The sequence below is a fragment of the Helianthus annuus genome, chromosome 4, assembly GCF_002127325.2.
Source record: "Helianthus annuus cultivar XRQ/B chromosome 4, HanXRQr2.0-SUNRISE, whole genome shotgun sequence".
In the NCBI taxonomy this organism is placed as follows: Eukaryota; Viridiplantae; Streptophyta; class Magnoliopsida; order Asterales; family Asteraceae; genus Helianthus; species Helianthus annuus.
In genome coordinates, this window is record NC_035436.2 from 2,275,174 (window position 1) to 2,296,805 (window position 21,632).

At 34.4% G+C, this 21,632-nt stretch overlaps 3 protein-coding genes and 1 long non-coding RNA gene across 5 annotated transcripts; 3 read left to right on the forward strand and 1 right to left on the reverse strand.

Annotated features, from left to right (window-relative positions):
• Positions 1–162: 162 nt before the first annotated feature.
• On the reverse strand, positions 163–2,357 carry LOC110935395 (probable phospholipid-transporting ATPase 7). Its single transcript, XM_022177784.1, has 5 exons — positions 2,241–2,357; positions 922–1,015; positions 713–824; positions 389–650; positions 163–255 (listed from the first exon to the last, which is right to left on the reverse strand). The coding sequence occupies exons 1-5, from the start codon at positions 2,355–2,357 to the stop codon at positions 163–165; spliced, it is 678 nt and encodes a 225-aa protein (XP_022033476.1).
• A 5,429-nt stretch (positions 2,358–7,786) lies between these two features.
• Positions 7,787–8,375, forward strand: LOC110934277. The gene is made up of 3 exons (XR_002588198.2): positions 7,787–7,866; positions 7,973–8,058; positions 8,223–8,375. It is a non-coding gene; the product is annotated as an uncharacterized LOC110934277 (long non-coding RNA).
• A 4,024-nt stretch (positions 8,376–12,399) lies between these two features.
• Positions 12,400–15,108, forward strand: LOC110935507. The gene is made up of 2 exons (XM_022177883.2): positions 12,400–12,547; positions 14,698–15,108. The coding sequence occupies exons 1-2, from the start codon at positions 12,428–12,430 to the stop codon at positions 14,896–14,898; spliced, it is 321 nt and encodes a 106-aa protein (XP_022033575.1). The 5' UTR covers positions 12,400–12,427; the 3' UTR covers positions 14,899–15,108.
• Positions 15,109–16,488: 1,380 nt separating this feature from the next.
• LOC110935508 (54S ribosomal protein L34, mitochondrial) lies at positions 16,489–19,024 on the forward strand. Of its 2 annotated transcripts, none has more exons than XM_022177886.2 (3): positions 16,489–16,798; positions 17,985–18,081; positions 18,606–18,743. In XM_022177886.2, exons 1-3 carry the CDS (start codon positions 16,570–16,572, stop codon positions 18,679–18,681), a joined length of 402 nt encoding a protein of 133 aa, XP_022033578.1. In that variant the 5' UTR covers positions 16,489–16,569; the 3' UTR covers positions 18,682–18,743. The 2 variants fall into 2 exon arrangements, with proteins under 2 accessions (XP_022033578.1, XP_022033579.1); XM_022177887.2 differs by lacking the exon at positions 18,606–18,743 and adding an exon at positions 18,750–19,024 and having other exon boundaries at positions 16,509–16,798.
• The last annotated feature ends 2,608 nt before the right edge of the window (positions 19,025–21,632 follow it).

Genomic DNA, 21,632 nt, shown 5'->3' on the forward strand with positions numbered 1-21,632 from the left:
GAAATCATAATTGCCCCTTAATACTAATCAATAATTACAATTACTACCATCAAGTAATTGTCGGGGACTAGTTATGTCATATTGGTAATGTTACCAAATGGTCCCTAAGGCCACATCAACGGGTTATTTCTAACATAATCAAGTTAAAAAGGGCGGGAGACGTTACCCTATGTCGATTGCAGTTTCTATTTTATCCCCTGTTAATACCCATATCTTAAGACCAGCTTGTGCTAATTTATCGATACATTGAGGCACCTATACATGTAAAAAGAATTTATTTAGAACTAACAAAATAATAAAAAGTTCAAAACTAATGACATAATGGTAAAAAGAATAATTTGATACGTATCAAATTATTCTTTTTACCATTATGTCATTAGTTTTGAACTTTTTCGACAGCCGTTGCACCAACAAGAATCAAATCTTTTTCCATCATGTCCGAAACGCGTTCAAGCATCGCCTCCCTGTCACCACCAATCGCAGTTTTTGCTTTTGTAAATTCCTCATTCCACGATATGTACTCGGATTCTTCGAGTTTTTTATACGCAAGCGCAAGCGTACGTAAACCGGCTTCCCCGTAATCATTTAAATGCTTTGTAGTAGCCTCCTCAAACCTTCTTCCATTTTTTGCTAAGCGTTCAAAGATTATGCTGCAAAAATAAATAAATAAAATATATTTAGTGTGTGTTGAAATTGAAATCAAGAAACCGACCTGTCGGCGCCTTTGCACAATAAAAGAATTTGTCCGGTCTCGTCCTGAACGATAACTGACATCCGTTTTCTTTTACTTGTAAAATCCAAAAGATTTAGAAGTTTAAAACTCCCTGGAAAGAACATGCAAATCAAATGTTACAAAAAGTTAAAAGTGGAAAGGGGGGGGGGGGCGTAACGGGTCAACACGGGTCATGTTGACCCACTTACAGTTTTTATCCTCTTTTGGGTTCTTGAGAAGAAGGATTCCTCTCACGAACAAATATGCTCGATTGCGTTCTTCTACAAAATTCAAACCCGAATTCTTCACTCACCATACACTATAAAAATCATTTAAAAAAAAAACTAAACTAAATTGCATGTTCTTCACGCGTGAAAATCTCAACGCATTATAAAGTTGACGAGTGATAAAAAGGGGTGGCGGCGGTGTTCCCTTGCATTCCACGAGTGATGGAGGAGTCCGCCCTTATACGCATGTGTAACCAGTGACGGATCCAGGAATTTTTTTTCTATGGGTTCACTTTTGTGGTGCTCAAAGTTTTCACAACCATACATTAGAAATTTCTGACTGGGTCGGGTCAGGTCACGGAACTAACAAATTAGGACTTGGAACCATCCGTTGAACCTTTATTATTTATATATTTTTTCCTTTTTAAACCATGAAGTTTTGTGAATGTATCATACCAATGTTCCTCCCGTGAAGATCGAACTCCCCCGTGCGGAAAACACCACTAGGTTACTACGTAGATCCTTAGTGTCTTTTTTTTTTAAGGTATGGACTTCACCGGCTGCACCTTAATGTCTTGATTACAGTTGTTTTAGGTGATGTATTTTGTTTGCAACGAGTTAACGTTACCCGCGCGTTGCAGCGGGATGTTGATTATTAAAGTTATCGCCGTCACTATATTAGATGCAAAAATTATTTAGTTTAGGAATAAGTTATTACAATATGTGTTATTTCGTTATAAACATTGTTATTAGTGGCACATCTTAGTGGGAACCCGGGGGTGCACCCGCCCCCCTCAAGCTCCGCCATTGATAGAGAGAACTTTTAAATTTGGTTCATAAAAGGCTATTTCGTTAATTATTATTTCTTTACTATTATCTAAATAATCATTAATGTGTTGCGCTTTGACACAACTTCCTTCTCTTTGGCTGCGTGCCAACTAATGTGCTTGTTTAAGGCCTTCTATTTTACCAGTAGTATCGGCCGGATTTAGAATCAAACGACATCATACATAGTGTAATAAAATCACTTATAATTCCCTAAATACAATAAACTTAAATACCAAACAATTGATATACACTAACAAACATGTAATTAAGAATAGTGTGGTATACAGTTTCTCACTGAATCAAAGAAGTATATTGTAAATGTATGAACAAATTTTTTTGGTATTCAATGGAAGATAGATTTTTTTTTAATTATTTTATAATAATTTTTTTTCCCATTTATAAGGTATCAAACATTCACCACCGCCATTTACATCTCACGATAACCGCCAAGAATAATATCTCCGAACATTCACCACAGCCATTGACGTGCAACAAAACGCCAATAATATTCTCTCCGAACACCCACCACGGCCATTTGCATCCACCGGAAACCGCAAACAACAATCCGCCGCAATCTTATTCGCCTTCATATTCCTCTTTTACCGTTCATTAATTCATTCTGTCCGTCCCTTATTTGGCAAATTATTTCATTGTTTTCATCTGTATTTTATATTCGGGTAAGTTTTGAATTTTATTGTTTCATGGTTTGCTATGGATTAATTCAATACCGTTTTTATTGTTTGGTTTTTTGTTTGCTGTGGATTAATTCAATATATATTTTGTTGTTTGGTTTTTTGTTTGTATGGATTAATTCAATACCAATTCCATCGTTTTATGGTTTGCTGTGGAAACGTTGTTCCCTATTTATACTAATCGTAGGGTTGTGAATTGTGATATCCCTTGTGAAAGGATGTATCAATTCGGTGGCGGCAACCGCTTATATCTTAGGCTATAATAATATAATTTAAATAATTTATCCAAAACTCAACCGACGTAGCCTTTGCAAAACAAACCTCCACATCTTTAAGTTACTTTTTTATTTATATATAATAAAATGAAAGGGTGTGAGTAAAATGCATTAAAGGGTGTGACTTAAAAAAAAAGGGACATAACTCAAGTTGCTAATTGTATAAGGGTATAATTTGTTTTATGTTTAATCCTTGATCACCTTGCTCAGGTTCATGTACTTCTTTTTTCAATGATATTGCCTTCCTCAAAAAAAAATTAATTATCCAACAGTTCCCTATCTACATCTTAATGTTCCATTTATTATCTAACAATTCCCTATGCAACTAAATTTGTTTTATCGACTCATATTAATGTGTACATTTGGACTTTTATTAGATATCATGTTTACCAAAAAAATAGCAAAACACGGCAGAAGGTAGACTTGAACACGCGACCTATAAAGACCCAACTAATAACTTTTACCTACTGGAAGAGTCGAACAGTTTGCTCTATGGGTGCACTTCCAATTTATTTATGGGTTCCCTCATATTTTTTTTATCTATACTCTCTATTAAAAATTCGAAACTCAATGGGTTTCCGGGAACCCGTAGGTTACTACGTAGATCCGCCCCTGCATGTAACAGCTGATGTTTTAAATTATGAAAAGCATCTTTTAAAAACCTAGTTTTAGCCGACGTAAACACGTTTCCCGTAAAACCTTTTAGCCGCGCGTCACGGAGCCAAACACTCAATCCCCGCATGTCGCTGGGCTTAATCATATAGCCGACTTCGTTTTGTTAATCCCTAAGCCCACCGACCCATGATCCTTGTTGCTTCTTTAATTCCATAGTGCAGCCCATCAATATCAACATTCTCAATTTATGGCTCACGTTGATGTGCATTAACGTGACTCAAAGCTGTTAGATTATTTTGTTTTGATGATGTAATAAAGGGTGTTTATTGTAATTATATTATTATTATTATTATTATTATTATTATTATTATTATTATTATTATTATTATTATTATTATTGGGTAAGGATAGTGTAAAAAGGGCCTAAAGTGTGAGAAGTGTGAGAAGTGTATTATAACACTATATATAATACTATATAACACCATATAAACATCATATAACAATATGTAACACCATATGATACCATATAACACTATGTAACAATATATATCGTTATATAACAAATATAACACTATAGGTTGTCTGATAGCATGTCTATGATAGATGTATAGTGTTATATTTGTTATATAATGATATATAGTGTTACATAGTGTTATATGGTGTTACATATTGTTATACGGTGTTTATATGGTTTTATATAGTATTATATATAGTGTTATAATACACTTCTCACACTTTGAGCACTTTTTACAGGATCCTCTACCAATTATTATTATTATTATGTTCCCTAACTACTTTTTAGGATGATCCTGACCATTCAAATTCTTTATCTTTAAATCTTAGCCCTTTAAATTCATTTAAACCTTCTAGAAGGGGAGGTTGAGGACGGTTCCAAGAGGTTACAGCAGTTCCACTATTATAACCCCACTACCGTGATACAAGAAACTACCATTAGAGTGTTCTACAGAATCAGAAGAGGAATAGCAAGACCGAGAGGTACCATTTGATTCCTATATACGGTCAATTAGGGGATAATTCATGCTACTGTCCTTTGTATGCGTGTCGTTTTCATTGTCACTATCATCCTCAGTAGTATCGCGTATATGTGCATCAATCGATGGTACGAGCTCGGTTGATTATTTAGGCCTTGATCTGATCCTTCCAAGGTGCAGAACTGTTCTCTCAAATCTCTTTATGATGATTAACTCACAAAATTGGGTCTTTTGTTTATGACTTATTTTTTCAGTTCTGAAGCAAATTAATCAAAATTGCAAACAACGCTCATTCTGGCTCAGTTACAAGCATTGTTATGCACAATTGGGGGCAATTGCTTTGGCAATTCTTCACATTTACAGGCATCTTCTGAATTACACGGAACCGACATCTATACGAGCCCTTTATCATAAGATGTATTTTTTATGGTTCGGTAAGTATATTCTCTTTATTTATTTATATTTATATTATTTGGGTATGCGGTGTATCTGTATTTTTATGGTCCACACCCTTTTCAAATCTGTTACTTAGTGTTTTAACATTTTAATATAAGGGGATCTTCTTCTCTTTAGTTATCATGTTCATTTTTTTTTTGCCAGGTATCACAATCCAGATTATGTGGTTGAGGTATAAAGGATTTTGGTTGAATCTTTCTATACTAATAAACAAAAATCCTTTTTTGACACGTGTCATTCTCTGGTAATTTCTCACCATTATTTTTTTATTTATCTCTTTTATTAAATTAAATAATAATAATAACTATATTAATTTATCAACACATATAACTTATCAATAATAGCTTGTAGATAATAAGATTACATCAATGCTTTACCCAAAAAAAAAATACAATATTTGATGTATACACTTCGACAAAAATTACTTTCCAAGTGCTTAAATTACTTGTAATAATTACTAACAATAAATATCTTTTTTTTTTTTTTTTGCGAAGTAACGATATTAATTTCAAGGAAATGTTACCAATGGACAAGAAAAAGTGAATTATTAATTTATTATTAGAGTAAATTGCCATTTTGGTCCCTGTGGTTTGGCCAGTTTTGCCACTTTAGTCCAAATCTCAAACTTATTACATCCAGAGCCCTGTGGTTTGCATTTTGTTGCCATTTTGGTCCAAAAATGAAATTTGACTAGAATTCCCAATTTCAACCCCCCTGTTTTGTCCTTATCTCCAGGGGTATTTTTGTCATTTTGGTTTTATTGTAAATGATTATTAATCCAAACACCCCCTAAACTGATTATAAATCCCAAACACCCCCTAAACTCTGATTATAAATCCCAAACACCACCTCTTTATCTTCAAACCCAGATTATAAATCCCAAACACTGTTAATCGATTACTCTCTCCTCCTGCCGCCACAAACCACCATCACCGTCTGCCGCGACACGATACCCCCTAAACTCCGATTACTCTCCTCCGATTGAATCTGATAACACCACCTATCTCTCTCCGACAACAACAAATCAAACTTCATCATCAAGAACATCATCTTCAAAATACAGACAACAACAAATCGAAGTTCATCATCAAGAACATCATCTTCACTCTCAAAACCCCCTCTGTCTCTCTCTTCTCTCTCTACCCTGTTTCAAACAACCCTCAAAAACCCCCAAATGACCCCCAAAATCAACCCACCGCTACCTCTCCTCCGCCATCGCCATCACCGTCCTCCGATTTCGAGCGTTTGAGCTTCGATTTGAGCACCAGCAGCGTTTGAGCTTCGATTTCGAGCGTTTGAGCTTCGATTTACCATGTGTTTTCAAGCGTTGCGGTATTTTAGAGAGAGAACATAGTTGGCGGCGGTGGGATGGTGGTGGGGATGAAGATGATGGCGGCGGTGGGATGGTGGTGGGGATGAAGATGATGGCGGCGGTGGGATGTTGGTGGGGATGAAGATGTATGTTGAGAGAGAGAGAGAGATGTCTGAGATGAGGGTCTGAGATGAGGTTGAAGATGATGATGATCAAGGGTTTTATTATAAATGAGTTATAATAAAGAGATAATAAATCTAAAATGACCAAAATGCCCCTGAGGGTAAAGACAAAATAGCAGGTCATTAATGGGAAATCTGGTCAAATTTGGATTTTGGACTAAAATGGCAACAAAATGCAAACCACAGGGCCCTGGATGTAATAAGTTTGAGATTTGGACTAAAGTGGCAAAACTGGCCAAACCACAGGGACCAAAATGGCAGTTTACTCTTATTATTAAAACAGCCTATCAAGAACGGAAAAATCACATTTGTTTTAAACCTAAAATCTTTTATCCAAGAAACCAAATTTTGGTTTTTTTTAGTAAAATTTTCCAATATCATTCCACACGAAAAAGAGTAATTACAAAACAATGCGAGGTAGTCGGACAACAAGTTGCGCCGTCACCCCTTTTGAATAGAAAAACCAATTCTACTAAATACAAAGTTTGAAACCTTTAGCGACGAAGAATTACTATTAACGACTTTTTGAACCCGATTCAAAAGTCGCACAACGTCAGGAGCGAGACCACCAAATGTATCACACGCAAACGGGACAAACACATGTTGATTCTCCAGGCAGGGTTTCTCATGTTTTGCCACTTTGCTTGCCTCTGCCTTAAGCACCGCTTGCCCTACGACAAAGCCCTTGTCCTTGAGCCCGACAAGGGGGGAGATCCCAGTTAGATCTACACAAGCGTGTTTCCCCCTTCCCATCCAAACAAATAAATAAATAAAAAATAATAAATTAATATTAAATCTTATCATACTTTAATAAAATATTATCCTTAAATCTAAATTGTTAATTTAATATATTTTTAAAACAAATACCTCTCTTTCATACTTATCTTATATTAAATATATAAATAATAAATTAATATTAAATGTTATCCTAATTTATTAAAAATATAACTTTTTTTTGTTATTTGGTATACAAAATTATATTTATTCAACTCGTGTAAAATGCGTGGTTTTAAAAATGTAACTTTTTTTATTATTTACTATACAAAGTTACATTTATATAACCCGTGTAATACACGAAGTTTTAAAGATATAACTTTTTTATCATTTGCTATGTAAAATTAGATTTATTTAACACGTGTAATACACGGGGTTTTTAAGGATATAATTTTTTTATTATTTGGTAGATTTTTCAACCTGACTATACACGGGTTTTTTAAAGATACGGCGTTTTTAGTATTTAATATAAAAAATACATTTTTTAATCTGTGTAATACATATGGTTTTTAAATATATATTTTTTTATTATTTGATATATAAAATTACATTTACTTAACCCGTTCAATATACGGAGTTCATAAAGATATAATTTTTTATAATTTAATATATAAACTTACATTTATTCAACCCATGTAATACACGGGCTCTAACCTAGTAAATATATATATTAAAAAGGTAAAAACAAATCACACTTTTGAGGAGTTTTCATTGGGATGTAGGTGAATCCTGAGGTTGTTGGAGATATAAAAAAATTGGCTTAAGATTTGTGGGAAAAGATGAAAGTGCTTGACAATGGAGGTTTGTTTTATACTTGATATTTATTACCATACCTTATAGACGACAAATATCATTCATATTATTAAAACCTACTTACTTTTTTCTTATTATGTCATGCATATGTTAGAACTTCCAAGCTATCCATTCTATGTGGGAGTACAGTTCATCCTGAATATAAATCGCGACCTGGGAAGTGTTCGACCCTATTTATTGGTACTTGGAAAGCCTTCAACCCTATTTTACACCTTAGATAAAATTTTGACTAAAAAATTATATTTGAAGTGGAATTTGCAGCTAACGTATTGTGTATGAATTCACCCTTATATTACATCTGTAGGTTATGTAATTCTCTTAAATTTTGGTGAAACGAGCTGCAGGTTATGTGGTTTCAAGACGAAGATGCCATCATGTGTTGTATCCACGGTACTACGGCAAAAGATTAGTTCATGGTGCAACATTCCCCAACTATTTGGTTTCAATGTTAGGGATCTACATCTACTACAAATTCACAGCACTTTAAAGCTTAAATGTATCAGAACACAAAAAGAGATTGATTAGAGTGGTGATTTTAGCCACATGTAGGATGATTTGGAAGGAACAAAATGAAGTTAATTTTGCCGGAAAACGGGTCAACATCAACAGGATTTTGGAGAAGTTCAAGCAATGACATACCTTTGGGTCAAGAATAGAGCAAGGCGAAACGACATAGAGTTGGCTAATTGGGTGGCGTTTAATATTTCGACAATGTGAATGTAATTTGGTCTTACCCTGTAGGTTTGCTGGGTGATGTAATGTATTTGTCGATCTAGCAACTTGCTAGTGACAATACTCTGTACATATTTGGTGATATGAAATGAATGTTGTTTGCCAATCAAAAGAAGATAAAATAATTTGTACACAATTAGTACGAGGAGACTACAATCACATTATAATTTCAACTAGAATTATGACCCGCCGCAATGCGGCGGGGATTCTTTAGTTATAACTAAGTCGATTTATGACGCGGACGTTATGTTGAACCTGTCAAACGGGAAAAATAGACGAAACGTAAAAACGTTAAACCAAAGACGCACGTTGCGATGTGTTAAGTCACAAAATTTAGAACGAAGCATAAAGCGAAAAATTTGCGGAAAACAAAAGCTATAAAGGACCAAAGCTGAAAGTAAAAAAAAAAGTTGTGAGAATAGATTGCAATAGATAAAAAGTTTTGTGTTAAAAGTAATAAAAAACAAATAGTTTTGGGTTAAAAGTAATTTAGGAAATACTTTTGGTGAAAAGTAAAAAAATCAATTTTTTTTAAAAACCGCCAAAAGCCAGCGTTTTAACAACCATACGCATAATCATTTTTTGTTTGAAAAACCCCCAAAGCCAAGATTACCACACATAAGTAAAAAAAATCAAAGTGGTTAAATTGCAAAAGATGGAAACTTTTGAATTAGAAGTGAAAAATCAAATTAATCAAAGGGGTTAAATCGTATAAGATAGAAACTTTTGAGTTAGAAGGGAAAAATCAAATTAATCAAAAAGGTTAAATTACCAAAGATTAAAACTTTAAACTTAAATTATCAAAGATTAAAAGTTTAGGGTTAAAAAGGAAACAAAGATTAAAGTTAAAACTTAAATTGTTAGAGACTAAAAGTTGAAGGTTAAAAAGGAAAATTCTAGTTTTTTTTTTGAAAAACTCCCTAAGGCAATTGTACAACTACCATATGCATAAAGTAGTTGCTTATTAATAAGGTTTTAATTATTGATCAAAGCAAATATAATATAAATTATAAGTATAACTAGGTTAAAACCCCGTGTATTACACGGGTTTAAGTTAATAAAATATTAAATTATTAAATAAGAAAAAAAAGTAGAAACACTGGAAAAAGAAATAGTAAATAAATGAAATATTCTTAAAGTAAATATTAATAAAGAATAATAAATAGCTAAGAAACAATAAGCGGAAATAATTTCATATAGTTACTATCAACATTTCTTATTTTAAAAATTTTACCTGTATTATATGGGTTGAATAAATGTAATATTATATACTAAATAATAAAAAAAAATATTTTTAAAACCATTGTATTACACGGGTTGAATAAATGTAACATTGTTTACCAAATAATAAAAATATTACATTTATTCAACCCGTATAATACATATGGTTCTTATAGATATAACTTATTTTATTATTGAATATATAAAATTACATTTCTTCAACCCGTGCAATAAAGGAGGCTTTTAAAAAGATAATGTTTTATTATTTGGTATATAAAATTCATTTATTCAACCCGTGTAATATACGGGGTTATAACCTAGTTCATTATAAAAGAGACTTGTCCAAACTCATCTTCCGGCTTAGATTGTATTGTATGAGCTCAGGTCCAAGTTGATGTTGGCTCCACTCAGTTCACACGTCGAACCTTTCCCAAGGTGCCTAGTACACACTCATGATCAGTTTAATTAGAATATCCTGCAATTGAAATCCTATTTTTTTTCTTTTTAAAAAACGGCCCATCTCTTAAATGAGTTGTTATAAAAGTGTCATGAAATAATTTACCCTAAAACCCCCGTTTAATTAGAATATCCTGCAATTAAAATCCTGTTTTTTTTTTCTTTTAAAAAAACGGCCCATCTCTTAAATGAGTTGTTATAAAAGTGTCATGAAATAATTTACCCTAAAACCCCCCGTGTATTACATTAATATTATAATATTATATATAGTTTTTTATCTATATATTAAAAATAGAAACCAATAAATCCCTAATAACATATAAATTAATAAAGATAAAACAAATCACTAATAACATATATATTATTAATAAAGAGAAAGAAAGAAATTTGATATAGTATATAACACAATAATTGGAAAAAATGAGATAATGTACAACGTAAGCATTGATTCATTGCTATAATGTAATATAATAATCTAAAAACTAATATACTATTTATTCGTATGAATTCTTATTAGATTTGATTATATATTATTGATAATAAAAATTTAAATTAGATTTGATTAAATATTATTAATAATAAGAATTAGTATTAACTTAGATTAAATAATTATTATTTTTAGTATTATTAATAATTTTAATCAATTAAATGAGAGAATGACAAGTGTCCCAAAAGTGGTTTCTTTTATTATATAGTATAGATTTTTTCTCTTAAAATTGGGCCTAGGAAGTTTGGGGCCCAAATAACTAGCTTTGCTAGGTTTTTAAGCATAACATATACGAAAATAAAAATAAAAATACTCAAAACATGGAAAGGCCGTCACCGGACGGCTATAGAACTAGTTATTATTATTATTAATTAGAAGAATGAGGTTGTGTCACGTATAGACTCTTTAATTGCATTTCTACTAAGGGGCTGTTTGGTAGCCTCTTAATGACCATTCAGATACTACCTCTTAATGGTTTAAAACCTCTGAATGCATAAGAGTTAACCTCAAGTCTGAATGGTTAAGAGGTAACCTCTAAATGGTAAATCATCATATGTCACATTCTTTTTCCTTCTCATTGGTAAAATTTTTAATGGTTCCATTAAAAGGTAGCCTCTTAATGACCATTCAGAGGCTACCAAACAGCCCCTAAGATATTACGAAATGCTTTTATGTTGGTTCTTTCTAAGGATGAGCAAATGGTACCCGGTACCGGTATCGAATTTACTGAACCGGGTACATTTTCGGTAAACATTCGGTATCGACTTTTGACATTTTCGGCATCGGTTTGGTACCGGTCCGGTACGGTTGACATTTTCGGCACCGGTTCGGTACCGGTACCGAACCGTACCGTACCGGGTATATTCGGTACCGGTACCCCCTTTTAGGGATTTTCGGTACCGGTACTTTTGGTACCGGTATCGGTCAGTACCGAGCTCATCCCTAGTTCTTTCATACTGGTCCACAAAAATATAAAATAATCTATTTGGTACCAATATTGATGCTCTATATACAACTTCCCTATGCACATTTCGGTCCCTAGGCATGTCTAAAAAGCTCTTGGCTTATAACTCACTTGTCAGAAAAAGCTCGCTCGATATGACTTTGTTTGAAACTGACCCAACCAGCTCGGCTAGAAACCAAGCCTAGCTCATTCATAACAACCCGGATTAGCTCGGGCTCGTTATCTTTAGATTAATCAGTATTTAAAATTTTAAATAAGAGTAAATTTCAAGGATTGTCCTTTATCTTTATACCTATTCTCATGCGCTGTCCTTTATGTTCAAAATTGACGAGTTTTGTCCTTTATGTTTTCATATCATACACGTTTTGTCCTTTAGGCCTAACTCAGTTAGTTTTTTTAGTTAAATTTGGCTATGTGCTTTACACATGAGGGCATTTTTGTCAATTCAAAGGTAGGTTCAACGGCAAATTTACAACTCAAAGCTTCTGCAACCTTTGAATTAACATAAATGCCCTCATGTGCAAAGCACATAACCAAATTTAACTAAAAAAACTAACTGGATTAGGCCTAAAGGACAAAACGTTTATGATATGAAAACATAAAGAACAAAACTCATCATTATTAAACATAAAGAACAATGCTTGAATTGAAATTCATTCTTTAAATAAACTATAATCATAGAAAAAAATATGTATATATTATTCGGTCATTTCCCCAAATTTGCCTGTTGCTCGAACTACCAACAGCTGCAACCCATACGGCATTACAGGGCGTCCACAAAACTATCAATTTCTCCCACAAAATTTTCGGTTAGTTTTTCTGTAAAATCTTTCATTGTTTTATCTGGTCAACTTAATGTCAAAACACAATTTGAATCCATTAAAGTTATTAAATAGGTTTGATTTCTTTTCAATTCGTGTTCAATTGTTTGTATGTATGCATTTTGATCTGATTTATTTGACCCATATATCTATTTGTTTATATGGTTACTGTAAAAATTGAATCTTGTTGTTTGATTAAAGGGATATTGAAGATGGGTTGTTTTGGTTAGTTTTAGGGTTCGTTGATTTTATCCCTTTTGGGTTATGAATGTTATTTAGGGTTACTGTAATCAGATTTTGTTAGATTGTGTAGATTTCTGATCTGAAAGTTTAGGGTTATCCGCTTTCCGAAATCAGATTTTAGTAACCTTGAAGGATGCTGCTATTCGGGCAGCCAGTGGCGAAGCTTGAGATTTCCGACCGGGGGGTCGGAAGTCACCGTACCAAAATTATACCGAAAAAATTATAAAACCGGGGGGTCGAAAACGTATATACCTAAAAAATTCTATACGAAAACTACATACCGGGCACTGATGAGCGAAAAGTTTGGGGGGGGGGGGGTCGGGCGCCCTCGGGCCCCAACTATGCTACGCCCGTGCGGGCAGCTGTATTCAAACGGGCTGTATGGTAGGGCGAAAAATAGTCATATGGGTTGTATGAGAAACAGATCATACGGCTCGTATGAGGTTTTGCGTGACAAAGAAACGATCAATGTGACCCCTGACAAAGTCATACGGTCCGTGTGACCTTTTCTTGGCCTATCATACGGCTTATATGATGTGACAGCATAGTTGTCGATGGCGATCAGAGCGATCGCTATAACGCGTTACGTAGCGTATAGGGATGTAGCGATGGATGGCGAGAATAGCGACACTTAATTTTTTAGTTTTTTTAATCGCTATAAAATAGCTGGATTTTAGGTTTTTGTTAAATATACATGTAAAATAGCATATATATACCAGGGTATTTTGATATAATATACATACAGAGGCCGGTTATTGTACAAAATGCCTTGATGTACGCTGCGTACGAGATTCAATATCAACATGAAAAATTTGGTTTATAACATGCAACTTTCAATTTTTTACATGCGATTTTACTTTTTTTTATGTACATGCGATTTCCCTTTTTTTTATGTTCATGTGATTTTCAGTTTTTTTTTTGCAACATGCGATTTTCATTTTTTGTAACATAACGTGCGATTTTGCCATCGCGTACGTTAAGGCATATTGTACGATACACTTTTTCTATACATATATAAAAAAAAATTCTAGTGTATCGCTATTTATAAAATAGCTGACCGCTATTTATCGTTATTCGCTCTGTAGCATATAGGTACCTTATCTCTATTTGTCGCTAGTCGCCATTAACAACTATGTGTCACAGGTGAACTAATGTACCCTTTTGGTGGTACTGTTCCAATAGAGGATTGGAAATAAACTGACCTTGAATCTGATTTCTTGTTATTCAGGGTTACCGAATTAAGATTTTTGAAGAATTAACTATTCATTTGAGTAATTATTGTTTTCGTCCCTGTGGTTTGTCAAAAATCACTATTTCAGTCCATTAGTTTAAAAATTGCGATTTCAGTCCCTGTGGTTTCACTTCCGTAACCATTTCAGTCCACCTCGTAACCATTTCAGTCCCTGTACTAACAGAATAAATGGATTGAAATGGTTACGAAAGTGAAACCACAAGGACTGAAATCGCAATTTTCTAAACTAATGGACTGAAATAGTGATTTTTGACAAACCACAGGGACGAAAACAATAATTAACTCCTTTTAATTTTAACATATGACATAATATATATTAATTAATTATTTTTATCATATTTTTTTATTATTAATAATTATTATTTTGTGATTATATTATACATAATAATAGGCTTGTGAGCCTATACATGAGCTCGGTATCAAACAAGCTTTTTTTTAAGCTCAAGGTCGTTTATGCTTGGTTCGATTCGAGCTTTTAATGAGTCGATCTCGAGCAGCTCACGAGCGGCAGCGGCTTACCGCTTACGTGAAACTATCACCATTTGCTAACACATCTTTCGTTATCTTATTTTTATGTGTGTGTGTGATAACATGTATCAAAAGCTGCTTAAACTGGTTCTAATTTAGTAGAGACCTATTGCAGGCTGCAGAAAATATGAGCGTAAAACCAACAGTCGCCTTAAGAGCTATGCTGGTTGGAGGTGTTGCCGCCTTTGCTAAGATAGCAGGAGCCGCGAAAGCCGCTGGCGGTGCTAAGTTGGGTGCGGCTGCCGTGGCTGTGACAGCCGCCGCTGGTGCCACGATGTCGGGGTCAAAACAGGAAGCTAACAAGTCAACCAAGTGAAGTTTTTGTTATACAAGTAGATAGGGTTGATCAATAATTTGGTTGTGAACTCATGAGGATTTAATCTTACCATACATTTCTGAAATGATTTGCATTTAGATGAAATGGTGACTTAAATTTGTAGTTGTTATAATCTGGTTTACATTTATTCGATCCGTTTTTGTAAAATGGTATGAGAATATCGAACGAGAAAATTATCTGTTTTGAGTTTATCGAATTTGAGATAAATGTAAACTGGATAAAAGTCTTGGCCTAATCAGGGCCGGCTCTGAGAATTCATGTGCCCTGTTCTAGCTTGAAAAAACTTGCCCTTAGGCCTTAACGAAATTGAGTATTGGGCTCACTAAAGATTTAAACCTAATGTCAATGGGCTAATAACTAATATAAACCATAAAAATAGTTTTGTAGGTGGGCATATGTTGGTGTGTGTATGAGTATTATACGCTATTAATTTATTTTTTTTAAATATGTATATCGGATTTTTTAGAATAATGTGCCCTTCGAAATATCGGGCCCTGGCCGGTGGTCCTTCCCGCCCACCCTCAGGGCCGGCCATGTTGGCCTTCAAGTAATAGGGCCGGTCAATACTAACACAGACTAAGAATAATACTAATAGTAATAGTAATGATTATTATCACTACAAAACCTTCATGACTAGGGCCTCTCTCATAGTGTGGAATATTGGTGTCTCACTAGTGATGTTGTGTCATGTGTCGTATTCTCGAGCCATGAGCAAGCTGAAAAGTGAAAACGTCTTAGAGTCTCACAGACACTTTGACAGTCAAGTCAGTATGCATATCCAATAACATAAACAAGCACAACCATGTACGTAAATACACAAGACGTACCTGTATTAAAATTTAGAAGTAATAAATCATGAACGAAAAGAGATGAAGGTGGAGAACAAGGAGGAAGCCCTTGTTACAGTGGAATTAAGTCATTTATATACGGATAAACGCACGTGTTAAAACCTTACGGGCTCATTTGGTGTGGGACGAAGTTTAGTAGAGTAAGTAGAGTAAGTAGATCAGGTCGAAGAGTGGGTATATTTAAAAAATAAATAATAATAATTGAAACAATAATAAAAATTTAAATTTTACAGCTTGAGATAATATAAATACACAATGTGAAAGTCTCAAAATATAGGTTTTATGTTAGTATTGACTAATTTACTATATCTTATAATCAAAGGTTGGTGACACAAACTCCAAAAGAAACAAGACATCAATATTAGTGTTGTGACTGTGATGTCAAAAATATGAAAAAGAAACAAAACAAAGTCAACGGTGATTTTCTTTTATGGGCTTACTGTTGACCAAGAAAGCATGATTAAATATGAGGTTTTTTTTTGGGTCTGCCTTTTCGTGACACACATGATATATACAAAATGGTTTTTGGTTTTGCCGACTTAGTAAGTTAGTACGTTTTTAGATCGGATACGTTGAAACACGTGTTTCATATGGTTAACGTATCACATAGCGTGCCGCCAGCTATAAACAACTAAGACGTTGCCGCCGCAACGCGTAGCTATGACAACAATCTAGTTTAAGTGAAAAATAAAGAAGATGGGGGCTTAATATTAACAATCTCTATACTTTAGGGGGCACAAATACAACTTTTTTACTATTAACAAGATCACCGCCAATAACCCCCTCAGTTTTTCGCCGGAAAATGTCGTCATCCAAAACCCTAATTCTCGCCGGAGCTTCGCTGATCGCGCGTTGTATGAATCCGATTCGTAACCAGCACTCATCTCAGCTAATCCGTCCGGAATTCTCATCGTTATTGAAGTTCGAAACCTCAAATTCGGTGCAAAACGACGCCGGAACCCTAAATCGAGCATTGCCGGAAGCGTTTTTGTATCCATGCGGACTTCCTTCGCTTGAGTTCTTACCTGACGGTATATTTTCGTTTTTTATGATTATTTTTTATTTGTATGTGTCTTTGATAAACTGTAAAGTGTAAATGCATTTGAAGTTACGTGATTATGCGATTATGTGGATTATGAGTGTGAGTTCAATTAGATTCATTATCATCATCATCTTACTCAGTAAATCCCATCAATGGCAAAGCTAAGGTAGGGTCTAAGGAGAGGGTAAGATGTAGACAGCCTTACCTCTACACCGTAGGAATGGAGAGGCTGCTTCCAGTTAGACCCCCGACTCGATAGTAGTTTTGCGTCAAGCCTTGGACATAAGGCACATGACACTCAGCAATTGAGACAACTGCCGATTAGTGCATGTACCCCCTTGTCTTTCGGCTATCAACGTCACCACATGATGCATGATTAACCGTCCCTCGCTTTTTAACGTTATTTTCATGACATTAGTGAAATAACGTTAAAAATAGTGCACTTTCACTTTTGCCCCCCAAGGGCCCACACATATATACATTATATGTGCACACCACAAGCGTTGTATCAATTAGATTGTGGAATTGATATCTAGGGTAAAGTTCTTGTACAAATAATCTTAACATACTAAACATACAAATTGAAGGAAAACTCAAAAAGACAAGGTGGCATTTTTGTAATTATCAATAACTATCAAAGTTACTCTACAAATATACCTAAAAAAACCTAACCACTCCCCCCACCCCAAAAAAAAACCTAACCCCCCCACCCCCCACCCCCCAAAAACCTAACCCCCCCCCCCCCCCAACCAAAAAAAAAACCTAAAAAAATCTAAAAAAATAAAAAAAAAACACACAAATTATTTTATTTTATTTTTTTAACATTTTTTATTAAAAAATCGCTACTTTTAGTAGCAGCCAAAAAAAATTTTTTATTTTTTTTTTTGCTAACGAAATGTAGCGATTTTTTAATAAAAAATGTTAAAAAAAATTGTGTTTTTTTAGGTATTTTTGATTGTAACTTTGATAGTTGGTGGTAATTACAAAAATGCCACCTTGTCTTTTTGGGTTTTCCTTCAATTTGTATGTTTAGTATGTTAAGATTATTTGTATTTGATCTTTTGCCTTGATATCTATAACACTGTGCTTCTAAATACAATTATGCTCATATATTTTTATAAGAAAGACACAAAACTTAGGAGTATTATACTAATTGCCTATATGTCCTTTTGTAGGAGACGGCTCATCATCAAGTGAACCATTGTTGTGCATTAAGAGAACTTACCAGCCTAGCAACCTCAGGCGCAAGAGGGTTCATGGATACTTGGCTCGGTATATTTTTTTCAGTAAAACTAAATTACCTATTTATCTTTTCTTTTTATCTAATTCGAGATTCTTTTTATCCATTTTACAAAAATGTCCTTGTTTTTCCTTCACAAATGCCATTTTAGTCATTTTAGCCATAGATTCATGGGTAAATTACTTTTTGAGTCCCTGTGTTTTAGTGGTTTTAACTAGTTGAATCCAAAAGCAAAAAGTTTAACGACCTGAGTCCCTATAAGCATTTTCACTAACCATTTGAGTCCAAATTTTAACCTTTTGAGTCCAATTTTTTGGACTCAAATCGTTATAAAAATGAACAAAATTGGACTCAAAACGTTATAAAATAAATGGCTAGGGACTCAGGGCGTTAAACTTTTAGATTTTGGACTCAAGTGGTTAAAACCACTAAAACACAGGGACTCAAAAAGTAATTTACTCTAGATTCATTAAATAATCACAATTCTTCAACTTAAAACAACATGAGCGCATCCAAACACCTTATCTTATAGAAGTTTTATTACTTTTGATTTCAGTTCTACAAGGCTACCTTACCTCTTTCAAAAGGCGCATCCAAACACAATATTCAATAGACCGTTCTATGACATATGATTTCAATTATCCAACACAACCTTAAATATTCTTGTTCTCAACTTGTGTTTTTACTTATTGCGATACAGCAAAGCGACTAAGGGAGGCAGGCGAGTCATTGCACGGAGGATTGCTAAGGGCCGCTTTAGAATTACAGCTTAACTAAGTAAATCTTTTTCTTCATTTTTAAGCATTTTATGTTATCACTAGATGTTGACTTGTTGAGTGGTCAACCCATAACAAATCGTGGAATGCTGCTTTCTTTTGAAGAATTTTGCATTGTGATCTTTAGTTGGGCATTCACAAACATCTTTTTTATTTTCTGGATGAAGTCTGGAGAATATGATTTTAATAGTTTAAATGTCTTTTATGTATTATGTTCATCTTTTATAATTCAAAGCTGATGCAAAGCTCTATTAAATTAATACGATCGACTATTATTGATTGATTAAATGATTGTTGCAAAAAAAAAAAAACAAAATATGATCCAAACAAAAGAACCAAACTACGTTATATCCTTTAATACAATGTTATTTTTGCAACTTCTTCTCCTTTTATATATTTTTAATTTATTAATGTTGGTGCATACGTCTGTCGACTTCGTCTTGTATCGAGTCTTGTATTAAGATAGATAGATCAGGGCACGTAGTCCGAGAAAAATGTCAGAATATGTGTTTAAGGCTATTTCGCACGAAATGACAATATGTCATTTCGCACGAAATCAACATGCTATTTCGCACGAAATAGCTATTTCATGTAAAAGTGATTTCGTGCCAGCCATTTCGTGCGAAACCAAAACACTATATGTACTTGAGGTGCCTTGTCATTTGTAACTTTCCGGCTTGAGTACCGAACTGCTGCCGAAGTGTCAACTCGCTGTAAATCTTTGTCAAATCAATCAAAAGACACTTTAAAGTGAATTTCTAGCTGAATTGACTTGATACGTCTGTTTCCGCCTTTCGTATCGAGCAAAAACTCTTCTGATCGACTCGTTTGGGTCAGCAAACGATCCTGCAATTAATATTAATATTATTTTTTATCTTCCTAGTTTTTTCACTGTTCATGGTTATTGTAAGTTAGATCATGCTATTTCTCTTACTTATTTGTTTTATAACTGCCAAAGGCCCAAAACCCATAAACTTTACTTCTTGGCTCTTGCTTGTTGGGCCCAAACCAAAATGGCAAAATATTCAGTTTGGATTCGGTTTTAGCCGAGTATTGATCCAAACCAACCCATGCTACCCTGTGCAGTTTCTTGTTACTTTTTTGTATGTGCAGATCTTTGTAAATGGAACAAAGTCTAGAGAACATCTAATGTAAAAACAATGATGTGGATGACTTGGGTACCTATGCCAAACTGTAGAAGATACACTATCAGTACAAAAAAACAAATTTTTTATGGGCCAACTGGAGTTGAGGAAGACAAACTGATGCGGGCCCAAGTGTGGAAGAGCGGGCTATTTTGTATTTGGAGGTCCAAGATCGTGTAACAAAAGGGGCTTCACTAAAATGGCTCTAACTTGGGCTACGGGGGTCCGTTTTAGGCGTGCGACCAGGCGAAACGAACGTGAGAACGAGCTCCATCTTGCTGCAAACGGCCTACGGCGGTTTGGGTCGTCGTCCGAGCCAAAAAACGCTTATTTCCATTACTTATTTGCATTTTTATGTTTTTTGGACTATTTTGGGCTTTTTGTTTTAGGCCATGTATTTGGTCCGATATCTTTTTTAGGCCCATTTCGAATTTTGGTTTCTATTTATATGTCCCTCTAGTAATATGAAGAAGCAGAATTGAATTTTGAAACTATCAAATTTTTCACTTCAAATTCCGTGGCCTTTGGGTTGCAATTTGGGGGTTGGGGAAGAACTACACGGGTATTCGTAGAATCAACGTGTTGATCTTCATTTTCCGTATCACGCGCTACATCACAAACCAAGTAGACAAACCAAGTACAGTTCATATTCATTAGGCTTATGAACATGGCAGTGCATGTAGATCGACTCGTCCTTTACAAAAAAAGGTGAAGATTAAGACGACTTTTGAATGAAACAAGATTTTGGTTATCGCCCATCCAAGTACATGAAGGATATCGAATAGACAAAAAGTCCTATGTATCTAGCCAATATACCTCCGGGTAATCTAGACATGTAGAATCAGGAGTTATCTAACAATACATGTAATGGAAGCAATAGAGGCGGTATGATTGTGAACATAGTTACCAATTAGGGTATGGTGATGAGACGTGTACAATACCGCACGTCCACACTCATTGCAATTTTCAACATCTATTGTGTTTCGAGTGACGACCAACCAAATTGGCGTCCATCACCACGACCATAGTTGTTACCACAAGAGTTCTTGCGTTGACGGTTTCCAGGTTGATAGAAACCATAAAGGGCGTGGGAACTAGACTGTTGCTGGTTGACAAAGACGCGCAACACAGGATAAAAAAGCAACCCGTCGTGATTTTATGGGCTGACACTTGTCTTGCTGTTGAGAAATTTGGTGGGTTCAGTCCGAATTTGTTTACATGGTGTTGGTGGTGTCTTGTATCTAGTTTTGGACCTGTCCAAATTTGTTAATGAACTGTTGAGAGCGAAGCAACTGTTCTGACTAGTGGCGAATCCAGAAATTTTTTCCAGATGTTCCTTTTGGTAGATTCTCACTATTTTTTTTTTTTCAAATCATACAAGGTTTCTACTAATTTTTTTCATTTTTTTCCAAACCGAGGGGGTTCCTAAGATGGTTATGTATGCCTCTATATATACCCCCCTCATACAATACACATAGATTATAGATACCCTTTGGACTATGGTAATGACACATAATTACATAGCTAGTCTAATATGTTCGTTACAAAGTGATCCGATCATAATTAAGTGAATAATGATGAATAATCAACACGAAGATCTCACTTATCACTAATCAACTCCATATTGTTCATTTCACTTGACTCAAATTGCATCGTAAGATG

Bases quoted from the DNA above. Each gene is read 5' to 3' on its own strand.
- LOC110935508 (XM_022177886.2), top strand. From the start codon at position 16,570: ATGTCGTCATCCAAAACCCTAATTCTCGCCGGAGCTTCGCTGATCGCG. The intron at 16,799-17,984 runs GTATATTTTCGT...GTCCTTTTGTAG, and splicing joins GCTTGAGTTCTTACCTGACG to GAGACGGCTCATCATCAAGT. The intron at 18,082-18,605 runs GTATATTTTTTT...TTTTGATTTCAG, and splicing joins GTTCATGGATACTTGGCTCG to TTCTACAAGGCTACCTTACC.
- LOC110935507 (XM_022177883.2), top strand. From the start codon at position 12,428: ATGTATATATTATTCGGTCATTTCCCCAAATTTGCCTGTTGCTCGAAC. The intron at 12,548-14,697 runs GTTAGTTTTTCT...GACCTATTGCAG, and splicing joins TTTCTCCCACAAAATTTTCG to GCTGCAGAAAATATGAGCGT.
- LOC110935395 (XM_022177784.1), bottom strand. From the start codon at position 2,357: ATGAAGGCGAATAAGATTGCGGCGGATTGTTGTTTGCGGTTTCCGGTG. The intron at 1,016-2,240 runs GTGAATGTTCGG...TGGTGAGTGAAG, and splicing joins GTTGCACGTCAATGGCTGTG to AATTCGGGTTTGAATTTTGT. The intron at 651-712 runs GTCGGTTTCTTG...TTATTTTTGCAG, and splicing joins TTGTGCAAAGGCGCCGACAG to CATAATCTTTGAACGCTTAG.